Source organism: Vombatus ursinus, unplaced genomic scaffold, assembly GCF_900497805.2.
Source record: "Vombatus ursinus unplaced genomic scaffold, bare-nosed wombat genome assembly UNPS02001287.1, whole genome shotgun sequence".
Taxonomy (NCBI): domain Eukaryota; kingdom Metazoa; phylum Chordata; class Mammalia; order Diprotodontia; family Vombatidae; genus Vombatus; species Vombatus ursinus.
Window position 1 is genome coordinate 20262594 of NW_020941065.1, and position 19583 is coordinate 20282176.

The 19583-nt window shown below is 42.5% G+C and overlaps 1 protein-coding gene across 11 annotated transcripts in view; it reads left to right on the forward strand.

Moving 5' to 3' along the window:
- The window catches only part of DEPDC5 (DEP domain containing 5), a 116588-nt gene that overhangs the window by 9940 nt on the left and 87065 nt on the right, over positions 1-19583 (forward strand). For all 11 annotated transcript variants that reach the window (XR_003569256.1, XM_027864031.1, XM_027864059.1 and 8 more), the window contains exons 5-6: positions 5394-5479; positions 9775-9858. Coding sequence is in view for 10 of the 11 variants with exons in the window: in XM_027864031.1 (XP_027719832.1) it covers positions 5394-5479; positions 9775-9858 (170 nt within the window). In the remaining variant the exon portion in view is untranslated. The remainder of the gene's footprint in view (positions 1-5393; positions 5480-9774; positions 9859-19583) is intronic.

The window sequence follows — 19583 nt, forward strand, 5'->3', positions numbered from 1 at the left end:
AATACACGCACACACATGTACACACACACACACACACACACACACACTTCCTGTAGTTGAGTCCAAGGTTCTGTGGACAGGAGGGTAGGAGTGACAAGGAAATACAAATACACGCACACACACACACACACACACACACACACACACACTTCCTCTAGTTAAATAGAAGCTTCAGGAGGGAAAGGTTTCACGCAGAAGCTGAATTTTGAGTCACATCTTTAAGGACAAGGAAATGGACTGGAGGCACAGGTAGAGAAGGAAGAGCGCGTTTCAGGCCTTGGGGACAGCCGGGGCAAAGTCCTGGAGGTGGGAAATGGAGTGTCCTGTGTGAGGAGCAGAGAGGAGGCCAGGTGGACCAGATGGCAGAGGGTGGGGGGATGGGGCAGGGCCAGGGAGTCGAGGCCTGGAAGAGCCAAACAGAGGAGCTTCAATTGATCCCAGTGGCAGTAGGGAGCCAGCGGAGGTGGTCGGATTGTGCTTGTGGCGAGCGTACGTGTGCATGTGGCGGAGAGGGCCTGGTTCAGCCGGGCTCCGAGCTCCTTCGTTTCCCAGAGCGGACTGCGCCTTCACAGTCACGCGCCTGCTGGATGGTGCAGAGAATACAGTATTCCACCGTTGGCTGGCGGCGTGTCCAGGCTCTCCGCCGAGAAGACGTTTTCCATTCTTGAATCATCCAAGATGTGATCAGCAAGCCTTGTGTACCTGTTGTGTGCCAGGCCCTGGGGGGATGCCAGAATGAGGAAAAGAGTGAGTTCCTACTCCCCTGTTCTAAAGGGAGAGATTGCATGAACGTAAATAAATGCACAGTCTGAGCTCGGGGCCAGCTAAGTGGCGCAGTGGATAGAGCACCAGGCCTGGAGTCAGGAAAGGAGCTAGTTCAAATCCAGCCTCAGACAGACTAGCTGGGTGACCCTGGGCAAGTCACGTCACCTTGTTGGCCTCAGTTTCCTCATCTGTAAAATGGGCTGGAGAAGGAGATCGTGAACCACTCCAGTGTCTCTGCCAAGAAAACCCCAGACGGGTTCACGGAGGGTCCGACATGACTGAAAGGACTGAACATTAACCACAGAGCTCAGGAGAGACCTTGGGGTCAGTAGAACTGGGAGTTTCTTAGAAGAGATGCTGATTCTATCAGGGCGGCTGATGAGATCACCCAGTGAGAGAGGAGAGGACCTGGCCCAGAGCCGAGGGTGGAGGGGAGGTCAGCCAGGTAGAAGAGAGCGGTGCCACGCCAGCTCAGGAGAGGAGGAGGAGAAGGTGACCCCCAGGCCACCGTCCAGAGAGGCCCAGAGAGATGAGGATGGGGGAGGCCACGAAGGAGGGAAGTAGGAGATCACTGGTGATTTTGGAGAGGGCGGCTTCAGTTCAGTGATGAAAGAGGTTAACCTTCCTCTAGTTAAACTACTTGAGAAATCTGGATTCTTTCATAGGCAGTTTGGGGATGCAGTGGATAGAGGACTGGGCTCAGAGTTAGAAGACCTGAGTTCAAATCCAGCCTCAGACATTGCCCACCTGGGCAAGTCACCTAATCTCTGTCTGCCTCAATTTCCTCAACTTTAAAATGAGGGGTTATAACAGCACCTACCTCCCAGGGTTGGAGTGGACGGGTGTTCAGGGAAGGCTCGTGCCTCTGGTGTGAGGGCTGCCTATCCTTTTTAAGGGCTGCTCAGCCATCTTTTGTGTCCAGCGTCACCCAATTCTCACCTACGACTTTAAGAAGGTGCAGCCTGCGTGGCAGCCACACCCTCGTGAACGGTTTCAGCTGATGGACTACACCGGATGGAGGGTAACGGACAGGCTTAAAAATTAACCCCAAGAAAACACAGGTGCTCCACCAGCCAGCACCACACCGTCCACATGTGGAACCATCAGTTACGGCACATCGCTTACCTTGGCAGTAGACTTTCCAGGGATGTCCACATGGATGATGAGGTTGATGCGGGCATTGCCAGAGCTGGCTCAGTGTTTGGGAGGCTCTGAAGGAAGGTAGGAGACAGAAGAAAAGTTAGACTGACTACCAAAGTGAACGTCTACTGACGTCGTTGGGAAACCTGGACAGTCTACCGGCGCCATGCCGGGAAACAGAATCGCTTCCATCTGAGTTGTCTTAGGAAGATTCTGAAGATCACCTGGCGGGAAAAGATAACCAGACACTGAGGTCCTTTCTCAAACTGAACTGCCAAGCATTCAGACTCTGCTTCAGAGAGCGCACTCTGATGGGCTGGCCATGTTGTTCCAGTGCAAAACGTACGTTTGCCTAAAATGCCAAATATTATCCCATTTAATCCTCATAACAACCCTGAGAGGTAGGGGCTGTGATTGTCCCCATTTTACAGCTGAGGAAATGGAGGCAGGCAGACATTAAGTAACTTGCCCAGGCACACAATTAGGAAATGTCTGAGGTCAGATTTGAACTTGGGCCCAGGGCTGTAGCCACTGCACCACCTAGCTGCTCACTTCACTCTGCATCAGTTCATACAAATCTTCCCAGGTTTCTCGGGAGCTGACTCTTTCTTCATTTCTTAGAGCACAGTAGTATTAGTGGTCTCATCCTCTGGTGTCCTTGCAGCGTCCAGTGCTGTTGACCACTCTCTCCTCTCTGGGTCTTGTGGTACTGCCCTCTCTTGGTTCTCCTAGCTGTCTGACCACTCACCCCTCAGTTGGCTTTTCTGGATCTTCATCTCTGTCCCACCCACTGGCTTTGGGTACATCTGGGCCCTCTCTCTCCCTCGATGAGACGTCTCACCTATTCACCTGGGTTCAACTGTCATCTTTGTGAAGATGATGTCCAGATCTAGCCCTAGTCTCTCTCCTGAGTTCTGGTCATGAGCTACTGACCGGACGTTACTGACCAGATGGCCTGTGGGCCTCTCACACACGGTGTGTCCAAATCAATTCCTTTTGCACCCCACAAACCAACCCCTCTTCCAATCAATTAATAAATCAACAAGCATTTACTACACATTTACATTGTGCCAGCCACCGTGCTAAGTGCCAGAGATACAAAGACAAAAGTGAAATGTGCCCTGCCCTTGAGGAGCTTACATTCTAATGAAGGAGGCAACAGATAACCATATGAGGATATAGAAAATGGACAGCTAGGTGGCACAGTGGGTAGAGTGCTCCGCTTGGAGTCAGGAAGACTTCTCTTCCTGAGTTCAAATCCAGCCTCAGACACTAGGCATATGTGACCCTGGGCAAATCACTTCACCCTGTTGGCCTCAGTTTCCCCAACAATAAAATGAGCTGGAGAAGGAATGGCAAACCGCTCCAAGATTCTTGCCACAAAAATCCCAAATGAGGTCAGGAAGAGTCAGACAGGACCGAAACATCAGCAGATACACACGATGAATATAAAGTGGTTTGGGAGGAGATAGAGTGGGTTCAGTGGAGGGGAAGCGGAGAGGACAGACAGACGCACCGAGAAAGTTAGCAAGGCTCGCAGGAGGAGAGAGCCCATTCCAGGCCTGGAGTGTGGAGGCCACTGCACCAGCCCGTGTAATGCGGGGGGAGGTCTGGCCTTGGAGCACCGAAGACGTGGGCTCACATCTTGCCTCGGAGCTGACCGGCTCAGCCACTTGGCGGGGGGCTCCCTTCTCTGCCTTCGCTTCCTCATTTTTTCCTAACTGGGGGATTGGGCTCAGCGCTCTGACGCCCCTTCCAGCTCAGACTCTGATCCTGTGGCCTTTGCCCTCCCCCGTGTTTGCAGTCTGAGCATCATTGTCAGCCCTCCCTCTCGCTGCCCACACGGACGGACAACCTCCAGATCTTGTCATTTCCTCCCCCTCCGCCGCACTGCCACAGCCGCCGCCTGCGTTCAGACCTGTGACCTCTCCCTGGACTGTTGCATGGTCCTGGGCCAGGGTACAGGTCTGAGCAGGCCACCCCCACTCGGTGAATTCCGTGGCTCCCTTTGTCTGTAGGCGCCAGCGTGAACTCTGCTTGCCGTTTAGAACTCGTCCTAACTTGGCCTGTTGCCGTCTTTCCATCTCCTATGTTACTGCCTGAGGCTGGCTCAGTGACTGAGTCATATTGGCCTTGTCATTCCTCACGTAGGATGCCCCGTCATTTAGGGAAGCAGCCCTGTGGAGAAAGGGCCGCTGCCACCACTGGCCGCCTGTGGCGCAGGCGCGCCAGCTTGGCCGAAACCACCGAGTCCTGAGAGAGATGGACGGGGAGCGGGGCGGCATGTGCCAGGTCGGTCACAACCGCTTTAACCACTGCGTCCCCAAAGTGCCCCATGTCGACCGCTCAGGACTCGAGCGCAGGAGCCCAGGGAATGGAAGGGCCTCCCAGACCCTTGCCCCTGCTTCCAGCCTAGACCACACACGTATCGTTGAGAGGAACAGCCCCTGTGGACAGGAGGCCAGTGTCCTCTCCGTGACCAGCCTCAGTCACTGACCAGCCGTTGCCAGGAGCCCCCGGGATAGCAGTGCTCCCCAGAGCACCGGCCCTCCTTCCCCCGTGAAGGTGGGACCTCCAGACCGCTTCTGCCTTAGCCGCCGTAGCTCCTGAAGACCCCGAAGAGACGGTTCTCAGCACCCATGTCCCTGGCCCTGGAAAGTGTTCAGCATCAGAAACTTGTAGGATTTCATCTATAGAAATGGCGTGAGGAGGAGGCATCCCCGTCTGCTTAGTTGTTGCCTCTAAGAACTGGGGCCCTTTCCATCCCACTTGGAGCTGACGCCTTCCAGCTTGCTGTCTCCTCCATGAGAATGGCAGCTCCTGGAGAGCAGGGACCATCTGACTCACCTATGTGCCTCCTCGGTGCTTAGCATACAGTAAGCACTTAATAAATGCTTACTCATTATTCATCCATCTTGTATTCCCGTGCCTTTGCCCTGGCCAACCCCCTTGCTCAGAATGTTCTCCCTCCTCTTTTTTGTCTTTTAGAACCCCTGGCTTCCTGTAAGATTCAGCATGGGCTGGGTTTTTGGGGAATGGCAGGCTTAAGATGTCAGTGGTGTGGTGGGGCAGTCACAGGGGCTGGTTTGTTCTCAGAGAGGCATCACCTTAGGGAGTCGGGAGGTACCACCCTGCTGTGCTCTGCCCTCATCAGACCCCCCGTGGAGTACTGGGCTCAGTTCTGGGAACCACACTGATAAGCAGGAGGGCATCCGGAGCATCTTCCCCCCTCCCCAAGATGGCGTGTAATCTGATATAGGCTCTACTTAGACATTCATATTAAACGTATTTTCTGGAAAGATTTTTAAACCACACACCAAAACTGCTCTCCTCCCTTCCCTAGTTGTTCCTTATATACAAAAACTTGGGTCTGTTGAAAAATTTGGTTTTGGTATTTATAAATCTAGCCATGTGAGCAGTTAAGCGTTTGACAGCCGGGTAGATTAATCCCGATGATCGAGGTCTCTGACATGGCTTCCTTCTTCCAGAAACGATCAGTGTGGACCAGACGGTGACTCAGGTGTTCCGGCTGAGACCTTACCAAGATGTTTACGTGAATGTCGTCGACCCCAAGGTACGTCTTGGTTTGGATTTGAGCTGTTTGTGGGAGTGTTGAGCCCCCTCTCGCCTCCCACACCTCCAGCATTAGGATCAGAGTACTGAAGGTGATTGTGAGGCAGAGAGTGTGTGTGTGTGTGTGTGTGTGTGTGTGTGCGCGTGCGCGCGTGTGTGTGTGTACGTCATAATACCTTGCACAGACAGGGGTTTGAGCCGTAGAAAGCGCTTTCTCCATGACAGCTTGGTGAAGTGGGCACTACAGGTGACTTTAGCCGCATGATTTCAGAGGAGGCATCTGAGGCCTGAGACTGATGTGCTGTTTCCCTGGGCAGACTTGTCTGAGCCAGCCGCCGGTGCCTCCTTCGTGGTTCAGCATCTCTGCCGCTATACACGTATTACTTTCCAGTTGCTTCCTACACACGTTATCATTCTTTTCTGAACATTTTAATGCTATGCCCCTTTAAATTTTAAATGCAGTCCAGTACCATGTCACTGTCAGGCTGGAGCAGAGACTTGGTGCTGACCCCTGAATGGCAGTGATGCTGGGAGACTGGATCCCAGCATTTCAGAGAAGAGGCCGTTGGCCCTTCGGTATCTCAGCCAGTCAGGCCGTGACCAGTCAGCCTTTTGTGAAGACACCCAGCGAGGGGGCGCGCATGGCCTGGAGGCGCCTGTTTCATCTTTGGATAGCTTTATGAGGATGTTGTTCTCATGTCAAGCCAAAACCTGCTCTGCAGATTGCACCCATGGCTGAGCTCTGCCCTCTGGGCCCAAACGGTCCCAGGCGGGGGACTGATTTCTCTCTCCCACGAAGGCCTTTCAGAGGCTGGAAGGCGGCTTTGTTCTCTTCCCCACTTTTTATTTATTTTATTTTGTTTTTTAAAATTAATTAATTTATTTTTAGTTTTCAACGTTCAGTTCCATAAGATTTTGAGTTTTAAATTTTCTTCCCCTCCCCAAGACGGCGTGTAATCTGATATAGGCTCTACATATACATTCATATTAAGCATATTTTCACGTTAGTCATGATGTAAAGAAGAATTAGAACTAATAGGAGGAACTATAAGAAAGAAGAAACAAAGCAAAACAACAAAAGAAAGGGAGAGCAAAGAGTCTGCTTCGATCTGCATTCAGACTCCATGGTTCTTTCTCTGGATGTGGGTAGCATTTTCCATCATGAGTCTTTTGGAGATGTGTAAGATCCTTGCATTGCTGTGAACAGCCAAGTCTATTAATATTAGTCATCGCACAACGTGGCTGTTACTATGTACAATGTTCTCGTGGTTCTGCTCATTTCACTCTGCATCAGTTCATGTAAGTCTTTCCAGGTTCTTCTGAAGTCTGCCTGCTCACCATTTCCTGTGGAACAATAGTATAACATTACATTCATGTACCACAATTTGTTCAGCCATTCCTCAACAGATGGGCATCCTTTCTATTTCCAATTCTTTGCCACCACAGAAAGAGCTGCTTTTATATTTTTGTATTTGTATTTTTATTTATGTTATATGTTTATTTATATTGTTAATGTATACTATTTATACATGTAATTATAGTATTTATATATCTTTATATTTAATATTTTTGTACATGTGGATTCTTTTCCCTTTTTTTTTTTTTTTTTTTTTTTTTTGCTTTTTGGTGAGGCAATCAGGGTTAAGTGATTTGCCCAGGTTCACACAGCTAGTAAGTGTCAAGTGTCTGAGGTCACATTTGAGCTCAGGTCCTTCTAACTCCAAGGCCAGAGCTCTATCCGCTGGGCCACTTAGCTGTCCCTCTTTCCCCATTTTTATGATCTCTTTGGGATACAGCCCTAGAAGTGCTATTGCTGGGTCAAAGGGTATGCACATTTTTATAGCCCTTTGGGCATAGTTCCAAATTGCTCTCCAGAATGGTTGGATCAGTTCACAACTCCACCAACAATGCATTAGTGTTCCAATTTTCCCACATCTTCTCCAACATTTATCATTTTCCTGTTTTGTCATGTTGGCCAGTCTGACAGGTGTGAGGTGGTCCCTCAGAGTTGTTTTGATTTGCATTTCTCTAATCAATAGTGATTTAGAGCGTTTTTTTTGTATGACCATAGATGGCTTTAATTTCTTCATCTGAGAACTGCCTGTTCATGTCCTTTGTCCATTTATCAGTGGGGGAGCTGGAAATTTGTTCTCATTGGTTTCATCTGATTAAGTTTGGCCTAAGGTTCTGATTTGTTGGATGCTGACTCTCCCGCCGTGTGTTAGCTGCATTTCACACCTTTGTGTCGTCTGTACATTTGATAAGGACGCCCTTTACTGCCCATAGAACCGTTAGCCAGCCAGGGTCGAGGACAGCTCCCTGGAGCGCTTGCTCAGCGCCGTGCTGGGCGCCTCCTGAGTGCGCACTACTGGAGGCCTCCTCCTGCCCAGTTGCCTACGCTTTGGGTCTAGCTGTTCAGCCAGGGCAACATCCAGCCCGGGGCACGTCTTCCTCTTTAGCCCACATGGCTCCCCGTTGTCCAGGCCACCTGCGGGGGGCATCATCCAAAGCTTTGTCCACGCCTGGCTCTCTGTGCCTTCGTGCTAAGTACGCAGTCCTCACCTACAAGCGGCTGGTCGCCGTGACCTGGCTCCTGTGATGCCCTCTTACGCCTCTAGCGGGTGGCCACCGCCTCCTAAGGAAGAGCTTCAGTGTGGGCTGCAGTGTGATGTCAGCCCCTGTGCCCGGGCAGCCTTCTCCTCTGTCCTCTGCTCCTCGGCTCTTTCCAAGATCACTGGGAGTGACTGAGCTGCGGGGGGCGTCCTGCAGCGTCACACAGCGTCACACATGGGCAGCTACGAGCCTTGTTCCTATTTCCCAACTTATCTTGGATTCTGGCTGCTCGCTGGGAGTTTTTTCTTCTGTTTGGTAAATTTTATTTTTCATTCTGAAGTTAAGAAGCATCAACAAACCCAGACATTTCCATATGCATGGAAGTGAAAAGCACAGCTGGATCCCTTTAGTACAAAGAATGAGTCCCCCCCCCCCAAAGTGGCTGCATGTATTTGAATTCTCACTGTTGGAAGTTATAATTATGCAAAGTAATCATGTAAAATTGCTGCTGACCCAAGGGAAAGGTTTGGTGTGAATTCCAGTGATGCCGTGGCCACTGTGGGGGAGTCTTTCAGCCCTGCTGGGATCCAGCTGTCTGTAAGAAGCCAGGCTTCTGTTACCATATGATCTGGTGTTTTAAAAAGGTGATTATTGGGGGCAGCTAGGTGGCGCAGTGGATAGAGCATCGGCCCTGAAGTCAGGAGGACCTGAGTTCAAATCTGGCCACAGACCAAACTCTTGACACTCGCTGTGTGACCCTGGGCAAGTCACTTAACCCCAATTGTCTGGGGAAAAAAAAAGGCAAAAAAAAAAACCCAAGGTGTTTACTAAATTTAACAAGGTGGTAATTAAAACGACTCTCTCTGCTTGTGTCCCTCCCTGCTCCTCCTTTGTGTTTTCTCCAATGTCCTGTTTGTCATTTTGTTCTCTTCATTCTCAAGATTGTTCTCTCTGGCAGAGAAGGCCAGATGCCACATGCACATTGTGTGGCTTGGCCTTCCCTCTCTGGGCCACGTGTCAGCAGAGTCTCGGCCTCCGCCCACGCTGCGCTGCCCTGCCCTGTCCTTCTTCTCTGTGTGTGTCCCCAGCAGCTCCCAGCCCTTTGTGGCTCCCCTGAGCAATCCTTGCCAGCCTCCGTCCAGTCTGAGGACGAGCACTGCCGACACGCGCTCTTACGGGAGTGCATCTTCCGTTCTCGGCCGTTGCTGCCGTCCTCTGTCCGGCTCCCTTCGCCCTTGCTTTCTCTGTGTCTGCCATTCTTCCTGGAATGTGAGCCTTGACTGTGCTGCCACGTGCACCTTTGGGCTCATCACTTCTTTTTCCATCCTGTCGTGCCTCTAAAGTTGGCCTTTCACCTGACGCAGCATAGAGGCAAAAGGCTGTGAGGAGAGCGACTTCTTGGGAGTGTTCTGGGCCAGTTTATTCTCACTCTCCTTAATTCCCCTGGGCTTGGGTGTTCCTCTGCTTTCAGCAATCCCAAAAGCACCTGGTCTGAGCCACATTTGTCCCTGCTCCTTGTGCGGTGGCAGTGGCAGTGTCCCAAACCCCACCCTGCTGGAGACGGGAAGGCCCTGGAGGGCAGGTGCTCTTTCAGACCAGTGAGCATGGCACCCTGCATGTGGGATGTGCTTCATAAAAGTCTGAATGAAGGAATGAGTGAATGGAGAAGCTCTTTGGATTGGTGAAATGGTGTTTTGTGATCTGGAATGGGAACGAGGCTGAAATGTCTCTGTCTCTTTTCAGGAGGTGACTCTTGACCTGGTGGAACTCACTTTTAAGGACCAGTACATTGGGCGTGGGGACATGTGGAGGCTGAAAAAAAGCTTGGTAAGATATGGTGGCAGAGGGTCTTCTCGGCACGCTTGGTCTTGTAAAGCTCTGTTGGTCCTTTAACATGGGAATTTCCCACTCTCTCCCTCTCCTCTTAATTATCAAATGTGCCTGACCATGTGTGCAGCATTCAGGACCTATAGCCCTCTGCCTCTCTGCCGTGAAGAGAGAAACCTCTTTCATCATTTTTTCTCCTAGACCAAGGTTGATGGCTGCAGTTAATATGAGTTCAGGTGGTTTTTCTGGCCTTGTTTTCGTTTACATTATTGTAGTTGTGTATCTTGCTTTCCAGGTTTTGTATTGATTTAACATTTCCCATATCCATTTTTCTGCTCATAAAGATATTACCCTCATGCCTGTGCTTACATGACTTTTCTTGGTTTAGGAAAAGAAAAGCATTCACATTAAAGCCTCAACACAATAAATATTGCCAGAGGGAAAAAATGTGCATTGTCACTGATCTTTGTCCAATTCTGTAAAGATTCAATAGGCAAATTACCTTCATTCTACTGTTTTTACAAACTGCTTTTAAAATGGCATTACCAGAATTCAACTCTATTTTTGAAAAGCGTTTTTCTGTTTAACTAAATATTCTTTTAACGTTCTTTTTTTTTTTTTTTTTTTCAACATTTTGAGTTCCAGATTTTCTTCCTCCTTGTAGCCTCTTCTCCCTGAGAAGGCAAGCAACATACTATCAATTATGCATGTAAAGTCATACAAATTCATTAACAAAATTGGTCTATAATTTTCTTTCTCTGTTTTTACTCTTCCTAGTTTAGGTATCAGTATCATAATTGTTTCATAAAAGGAATCTGGTAGGATCCCATTACCTATTATTCCAAATAATTTATTTAATACCAGAATTAGTTGATCTTTAAATGTTTGCTGGAATTCACTTGTAAATCCATTGGTCCTGGTCCTTTTCTCTTAGGAAGATCACTTATGACTGTTCAATTTATTTTTCTAAAATAGGTCTGTTTAGATACTCTATTTCGTTCTCTGCTAATCTAGGCAGTTTATATTTTTGTAAATATTCTTCTGTTTCACTTAAATGGTTAAATTTATTGACATATAATTGGGCAAAATAACTTCTTATAATTGCTTTAATTTCATCTTTGCTGGTGGTATATTCACCCTTTTCATTTTTAATACTTGTGATTTGGTTTTCTTTTCTCTTTTTGTAAATAAAATTAACCAATTGTTTATCTATTTTATTTGTTTTCTTTTTTTCATAAAATCCAACTCTTAGTTTTATTTATTAATTCAATGGTTTTTTTACACTCAGTTTTATTAATCTCATCTTTAGTTTTTAGGCTTTTCAATTTAGTGTTTAATTGGTGATTTTTAATTTGTTCTTTTTTTTTAGTTTTTTTAATTGCATACCCAATTCACTAGTCTGCTCTTTCTCTATTTTACTGATGTAAGCATTTAGTGATATAAATTTTCCTCTGATCATTGCTTTTGCTGTATCCCATAGGTTTTGATATGCTGTCTCATTATCGCCATTCTCTTGAATAAAATTATTAATTCTTTCTATGATTTGCTCTTTAACCTACTCAGGATTAGGTTGTTTAATCTCCAGTTAGTTTTTAATCTGTGTTTCTTTGGTCCCTTATTAAATATAATTTTTATTGTATTTTGATCTGAAAATAATACTTTTAATATTTCTGCTTTTCTGCTTTTAACTATAACATTTTTATGTACTAATATATGATCAGTCTTTGTAAAGGTACCATGGACCGCTGAGAAAAAGGTGTATTCCTTTCTATTTCCATTCAGTTCTTTCCAGATATCTATCATACCTACTTTATCTAAACTTCTATTCACTTCCTTAACTTCTTTCTTATTTATTGATTTATCTAGTTCTGAGAGGGGAAGATTAAAGTCTCTTACTATTATAGTACTACTCTCTATCTCCACCTGTAATTCATTTAACTTTTCTTTTAAAAATTTAGATACTATAGTATTTGGTACATATAGGTTCATTATTGATATTGCTTCGTTGTCTATGTTATCTTTTTATCAAACTGTAGTTATCCTGTTTAATCTCTTTTAGTTAAATCTATTTTAACCATAACTTTATCTGAGATCATAATTGCTACCCCTGCCTTTTTTGCATCAGCTGAAGCATAATAAATTCTACTCCAACCCTCCATTTTAACTCTGTATGTATCTCTCAATTTTGTTATTTTTAAAAATTTTTATTTGTGTTTTATTCAAATTTAGAAAATGCAAATCAAATGCACGACTTCAAGTTGCCACATAACTTTTTAAATTTAATATTTTATTTTTCCCCAATTATATGTAAAAACAATTTTAAACATTCATTTAAAATTGAGTTCTAAATTCTCTCCCTCCCCACCCCACTCATTGAGAAGGCAAGCAACTTGATATAGGTTATACATGTGTAATCATGTAAAACGTATTTTCATATTAGTCATGTTGTATTTTCATTAATTCTTTCTCTGGGGATGGATAGCATTTTTCATGATAAGTATTTTCAGAGTTGTCTTGGATCATTGTATTTCTTAGAATAGCTAAGTCATTCACAGTTGATCATCTTACAGTATTGCTATTACTGTGTACAATGTTTTCTTGGTTCTACTCATTTCACTTTGCATCAGTTCATGTTAGTTTCCAGGTTTTTCTGAGCATCTGGCTCATCATTTCTTATGTCATAATAGTATTCCATCACAATCATATGCCACAAATTGTTCAGTCATTCCCTAATTGATGGGCATCCCCCCATTTTCCAATTCTTTGCCACTAGAAAAGAGTTGCTATAAATATTTGGGCATAGTTCCACATTGCTCTACATAATGGTTGAATCAGTTCATAACTCTGGTGCATTATTGTCTCAATTTTCCTACATCCCCTCCAACATGTATCATTCTCCTTTTCTGTTCTATTAGCCAATCTAATAGGTGTGAGGTAGTACCTTAGTATTGTTTTAATTTGCACTTCTCCCAATCAAAAGTGATTTAGAGCAGGACTTCTTAAACTTTTTCCATTCGTGACCCCTTCAGCACTTCTTAAACTGTGCGTCATGACCCACATTAGAGCATTTTTTCATGTGGCTATAGATAGCTTTGATTACTTCATCTGAAAACTGACTTCTTATTTTTTGATCATTTGTCAATTGGGGAATGACTCTTATTTTTTATAAATTTGACCCATTCCTCTACATATTTGAGAGATGAGGCCTTTATCAGAGAAACTTGCTTCAAACATTTTTTCACAGTTATGATTGCTAACTGTATTTCCCTCCATCTTATTTCTTCCGTTTATTCTATTCTCTCTCTCTCCTTTCACCCTGTCCCTCCTTAAAAGTGTTTTGCTTCTGACTGTTGCCTCCCTCAATCCACCCTCCCTTCTATGAGCACCCCCCCTCCTCTTATCTCCTTCCCCTTCTACTTTCCTGTAAGATAGCATTCTATACCCAAATGAGTGTGTATGTTATTCCCTCTTCAAGCCAATTCCAATGAGAATAAGGTTCAAGCATTCCCTGCCCCCTCCCCCATCTTACCCTCCACTGTAATAACTTATTCTTGCCTCTTTTATATGAGAGAATTTACCCCATTCTATCTCTCCCAATCCGTTTCTCCCAGTGAATTCCTCTTTCTCACCCCTCAATTTTATTTTTTTAGATATCATTCTATCATATTCAACTCATATCGTTTGGTTCCAGAATATCAGGGCAGTTTTCCTTAATAATTTATTGAAAGATGATGTCTGGGCTCTTTTTTTGATCATGGCTTTCATTTTTAATTTTAAAATTATCTCCTGGATCTTTTTTCCAGGTCAGTTGTTTTTCTTTTCTTTTCTTTTTTTTTGTGAAAAACTAAGTATATTTCCCTTCATCCTATCCTTTCCTACCCCCCATTTATTCTATTCTCTCTTTTGACCCTGTCCCTCCTCAGAAGTGTTTGCTTTTGATTATCCCCTCCCTCAATCTGCCCTGCCCTCTATCAACGCCCTGCTCTCTTGTCCCCTTGTCAGTTGTTTTTCTAAGAAGATACTTCACATTGTCTTCTATTTTTTCATTCTTTTGGTTTTGTTTTTTTGTTTCTTGATGTCTCATGGAATCATTAGCTTCCACTTGCTCAAATCAAATTTTTAAGGAATTATTTTCTTCAGCGAGGTTTTCTACCTCCTTTTCCGTTTGGAAAAGTTCTATTTATTAACGAGTTCTTTTCCTCAGTGAATTTTTGTGCCTCTTTTTCCATTTGGCCAATTCTGCTTTTTAAGGCCTTCTTCTCCTCATTGGCTTTCTGGACCTCTTTTACCATTTGGCCTATTCTGTTTTTCAAGGTGTTATTTTCTTCAGTATTTTTTTGTGCCTCCTTTATCAAGCTGTTGACTTGTTTTTCATGATTTTCTTGCATCACTCTCATTTTTCTTCCCAATTTTTCCTCTCCCTCCCCTACTTAATTTCTAAAATCCTTTTTGAGCTCTTCCATGGCTTGACCAATTCATATTTTTCTTGGGGGCTTTGGATGTAGGAGCTTTGACTTTGTTGTCTTCTTCTGAGTGTGTATTTTGATCTTCCTTGTCACCGTAGTAACTTTCTATGGTCAGAATTTTTTTCTGTTTGCTCGTTTTTCCCAGTCTAGTTCTTGACTTTTAACTCTTTGCTAAAGTGGATTTCTCCTTCCAGGGTGGAGGGCACACTGTCCCAAGCTTCGGGGGTTTTGTGCAACGTGGTATGATCTAAGGAGAGGTGTGTTTACTGCTCTCCTGGCCTATGCTCTGGTCTGTGAGTGGACCACAAACACTTTTTTTCTGCTTTGGACCTGTGAGGAGGGTCCCTCCTGCACTGTGGCCACAAGCTCCGGTGTGCTGGTGTTCCTCCTCACCCTGGGACTGCCACCTAGGACTGTCACCTGGATCCCACTACGAAAAGCAATAGAGTCCTGCTCCAGTGCTAGCAAAAAGACCTCTGTAGTTACCTTCTGACCAGTTGTTCAACTATCCCCTTACTGCCTGTGGGCTGAGAATTCCGGAAGCAGCTGCTACTGATTCAGTGACTCCCAACGTCCGCTCCTGGTTTGCTGGGGCCTGGTCTGCGTTGGCACAGCCTGCGTTGGCCTGTGTTCCGCTCTCACCCCAGTCTGACAGACCTTTCTTACCAAATTTTTAAGTTGTCTTGAGTTGGAAAATTGTTTCATCCCATCCTTTTGTGGGTTCTGCTGCTCTTGAATTTGTTTTAGGGCATTATTTAAAGGTCTTTGGAGGGTTTTGGAGGCGAGCTCAGGTGAGGCTCTGCCTTGTGTCTGCCATCTTGGCTCCCTATTTCTCATTTTAAATTGTGTTTTTTGTAAACAGCATATTGTCAGATTCTGATTTTTAATCCATTCTGCCGTCTCTTTCCATTTTATGGATGAGTTCATTCCATTCACATTCAAGTTTTTAATTACTATTTGTGAATTTCCCTCCATCTTATTTTAATTACTAATTTCCTTCTCAGCATCTTTTTATCCCTGTTCCCTTATCTTCTCTCCTTACCCTCTTATTCCTTATTTCACCAGCCACTCTAAAAGGCCCTCCCTTAGCTATTCACCCCACCCTCCTTATCTTATATATATGTACCATTGTAAAAGTGTCCCCAGTTTTCTCCTCTCTCTAGAGGTTCAGAAGACTTCTAAATCTTTTCAGATGGATTCAGATGTTGTTTCCTCTTCAACCCAGATTTGTAAAGTCCCAGTATTGCCAGCTCTCCGCCCCCACCTGTTTCCTCTGTATTATTCTTCCTTTCACACTCTGTTGTTAATGAAATAATTTCTCCTTTTAACCTTTTCCTACCCACTTCTATTTTTTAGAATCACCTCATCCAAAACTACTCAGACCCAATCTTTCTTTCAAACTACCTTAGGAATGATAACAGTTTTAAGAATACTATTACTACTACTAATAACTTTAATAACATTTTCATATATCATAAGTAAACAGTTTGACCTTACTCAGTGCCTTATAATTAGTCTTTGATGATTTCCTTATATTTCATGTGGATCTTTTATATCACATTTTCCATTGAGTTCTGGTCTTTTTGTTACAAGTACCTGAAGGTCTTTCAGTTTTATCAGATGCCTTTTTTATTTTTAAATTCAGGATTATACTCACCTTTGCTGGATAAGTTTTTTTTGGATGCAACCAACCCCAGCTCCTTTGCTCTTCAAAATATAATGTTCCAAGACCTATGGTTTTTTGGTATAAAAGCTTCTAGGTCTTGTGAAATCCTGATTGTTTTTCCAGAGTATTAAAATTTTTTTCTTGCTCCTTGAAGTATTTTCCTTTTTACCTGTGAATTTTGACACTTGGCTATGACATTCCTGTAAATTTTCTTCCTGGGATCTCTTTTAGGTGGTGATTGGTGTATTCTTTCTATTTCTACTTTACCTCTTGTTCTAGGACTTCAGGGCAATTTTCCTTAATAATTTCTTGTAATATGGTATCCAGATTCTTTTTTTGATCATAACTTTCACGTAGTCTGACAATTCTTATATTGTCTGTCCTCTATTTGTTCTCCAGATCGGCTGTTTTTCTAATGAGATGTTTCAGATTCTACTGTTTTTTTTCTAGTTTTATTATATCTTGGTGTCTTACAATGTCATTTGATTCCACTTGCCCAATTCTAATTTTCAAGAAGTTGTTTTCTTCCTTAAGATTTTGTATCTCTTTTTCTAATTGGTTAACTTTCTTTTCTTAATTTTCTTGGATTACTTTGGTTTTATTTTCTAATTTTTCCTTGTTCTCTCTTATTTGATTTTTGAATTCCTTTTTAAGTTCTTCCAATATTTCTTTTTGGGCTTGTGACCATTTCATGTTATTCTTTGGGGTAGGAGTGGCTTTTTTTTTTTAACTTATCTTCTTCCTCTGAATATAAACCCAGATCTTCTTTAAGACCAAAGTAACTTACTATGGTTAGGTTCTTTTTCCTTTATTTACACATTTTTATTTTTAATTTCTCTTATTTTATTTATAGCATCTTATTCTTACCAAGTTAAATATGGTTGCAAGAATCCTAAATAAAATACTAGCAAAAAAATTTACAACAATTTATTACAAAGATTATACATTATGATCAAGTGGGATTTATGCCAAGAATGCAGGGATGGTTGAACATAAAGAAAATGATTAACGTAATTGATTACATCAATAATAAAAGTTTAAAAAAACATGTGATTGTATCAGTAGATGCAGAAAAAGCTTTTGATTAAGTTTAACACCCATTTCTATTAAAATATTTGGAAGTATTGGTATAAATGATTTTTTCCTTTAATTGATAAAAAGCATTTATCTAAAACCATCAGTAAGCATTATTTGTAATGAGAATAAACTAGAGGCCTTCCTGGGAAGATCAGGTGTTAAATAAGGATGCCTACTGTCACCAGTATTATTCAGGATTGTATTGGAAATCCTAGCAATAAGAGAAGAAAAAGGAATTGAAGGAATCAGAATAAGGAATAAGGTGATTAAAACTATCTCTGTAGACGATATGATGATATTCTTGGAGAATCCCAAAGACTCAACTAAGAAGTTAGTTGAAACAAGAATTTTAGCAAAATAGCAGGATATAAAGTAAATCTCTGTAAATCATCAGCATTCCTATATATCACAGACAAATCTCTGCAAGAAGAGATAGTAAAAAGTACCCCACTTAAAATAACTCTAGACATTATAAAATACTTGGGAGTATACCTGGCAAAACAAATCCAGGAACTATGTAAACACTAAATAAAATATAAAATATTATAAATACATTTTATACAAAATCAGATTTGAATAATGAGAGATGTTAATTATTCATGGGTAGGTAGGGTCAATATAATAAAAATAACAATTTTACCCAAAATAATTTCTATATTCAATACCATCTCAATTAAATTACCAAAAAATTATTTTACTGAATTAGAAAAAAATAACAAAATTCATTTGGAAAAACAAAAAGTCAAGAATATCAAAGGAAATAATGAAAAAAAGGATAAAGGATGTAGGTTTAGCAGTATCAGATCTTAAACTCTGTTTTAAGGCAGTAATTATCAAAACTGTCTGCTACTAGCTAAAAAATAGAAATGTAGATCAATGAGATAGAGTAGACATCCAATTTATAGCATCAAATAAACATAATAACCTTGTATTTGACAAGTATAAAGACTTGTCTTTAAAGATTTTGGGATAAGAATTCATTATTTGGTAAAAATTATTGGGAAAACTGGAAAGCAGTATGGCAGAAACTGGGCATTGACCAATATCTCACACTATTTACCAAGATTATTGTTGTTTGTCCTTCCTCGATGAGGACCATTACATCAGGGAGGTGATGCCATGACATGCCAGTGAATTGGATTTCAGTGAGGGAGGGCTGTGCAGTCACCAGCCCCATTTTCTCCTCCATAGCCATCTGGGTCCAGTGGTGGGATATAGATCAGCACAAGATAAGGTCCGAATGGATATATGACCTAGATATTAAAGAGAGATTTTCCAAGAAAATTAGAAGAACATGGAGCATATTACTTATCAGACTTATGGGTGGGTGAACAATTTATGAATAAACAAGAGATAGAGAGCAAAGTTAGGTGTAAATTACATTAAATTAAAAAGTTTTTGTAAAATAAAATATAGTGAACATTAGAAGGAAAGCAGAAAATCAGGAAAAAATTTTTAGACAGTTTATCAGATAAAGATCTCATATTTAAAGTATATAAAGAACTTTGTCAAATCTGTAAGAATATGAGTCATTCCCCAATTGATCAGTGGTCAAAGGATATGAACAGGCAATTTTCCATTGATGATATCAAAACAATTTATAGTCATATGAAAAAAATGCTCTAAATCATTGATTAGAGAGATGCAGATAAAACAACCTTGAGATATTTTACACCATCAGACTGGCTAAAATGATAGAAGGGGAAACTGACAAATATTGGAAGCAATGTGGAAAAATTGGGATACTCATTTTTGGTGGAATCATGAATTGATTCAACCATTTTAGAGAGCAATCTGGAATGGTGCCCAAAGAGTTATTAAGCTACCTGTACCCTTTGACCCAGCAATACCACTACTTGTTCTATATCCAAAGATAATGATTAGGGAAAAAGGAACCGAAGATGTATGTCCTAAGATGTTTATAGCAGCTCTTTTTGTGGTGGCCAAGAATTGGAAATCGAGAGAGTGCTCATCAGTTGGGGAATGGCTGTGGTATGTGATTGTGATGGAATATTGCTGTGCTGTTAAGAAATGAAGAGCTCAGTGATTTTAGAAAAACATGGAAAGATTTGCATGAAATAATGCAGAATGAAATGAGCAGAACCAAGAGACCATTGTCTACAGTAACAGCAATATTGTTTTAAGAATGATTGAGTGAATAAGTTATTTTGTCTACTATAAATACCCAAATTAACTATAAAGGAAGATGCTATCTGTATCCAGAAAGCTGATCAATAGAAGTATGTATAGAATAGTTTAACATAGATGTATCCCTATTTGTATCTAATGGTAGCCATCTCAAGGGCGAAGGAGGGGTGAGAAGGAAAGAAAAAAAAAAGAAATTTACATGATAGTTTTGTTGTATATTTGAAAGGAATAGCGAAGTCATGCATAGTAGATTTGCAGTTTCATGTACAATTATTGATGTACAGTTCATGTACAATCTTTTTTGTTGTATTATGTTATGGAAATGCTTGTTTTATTCCATAAATTAAAAATAAAAAGTAAAGTCATCC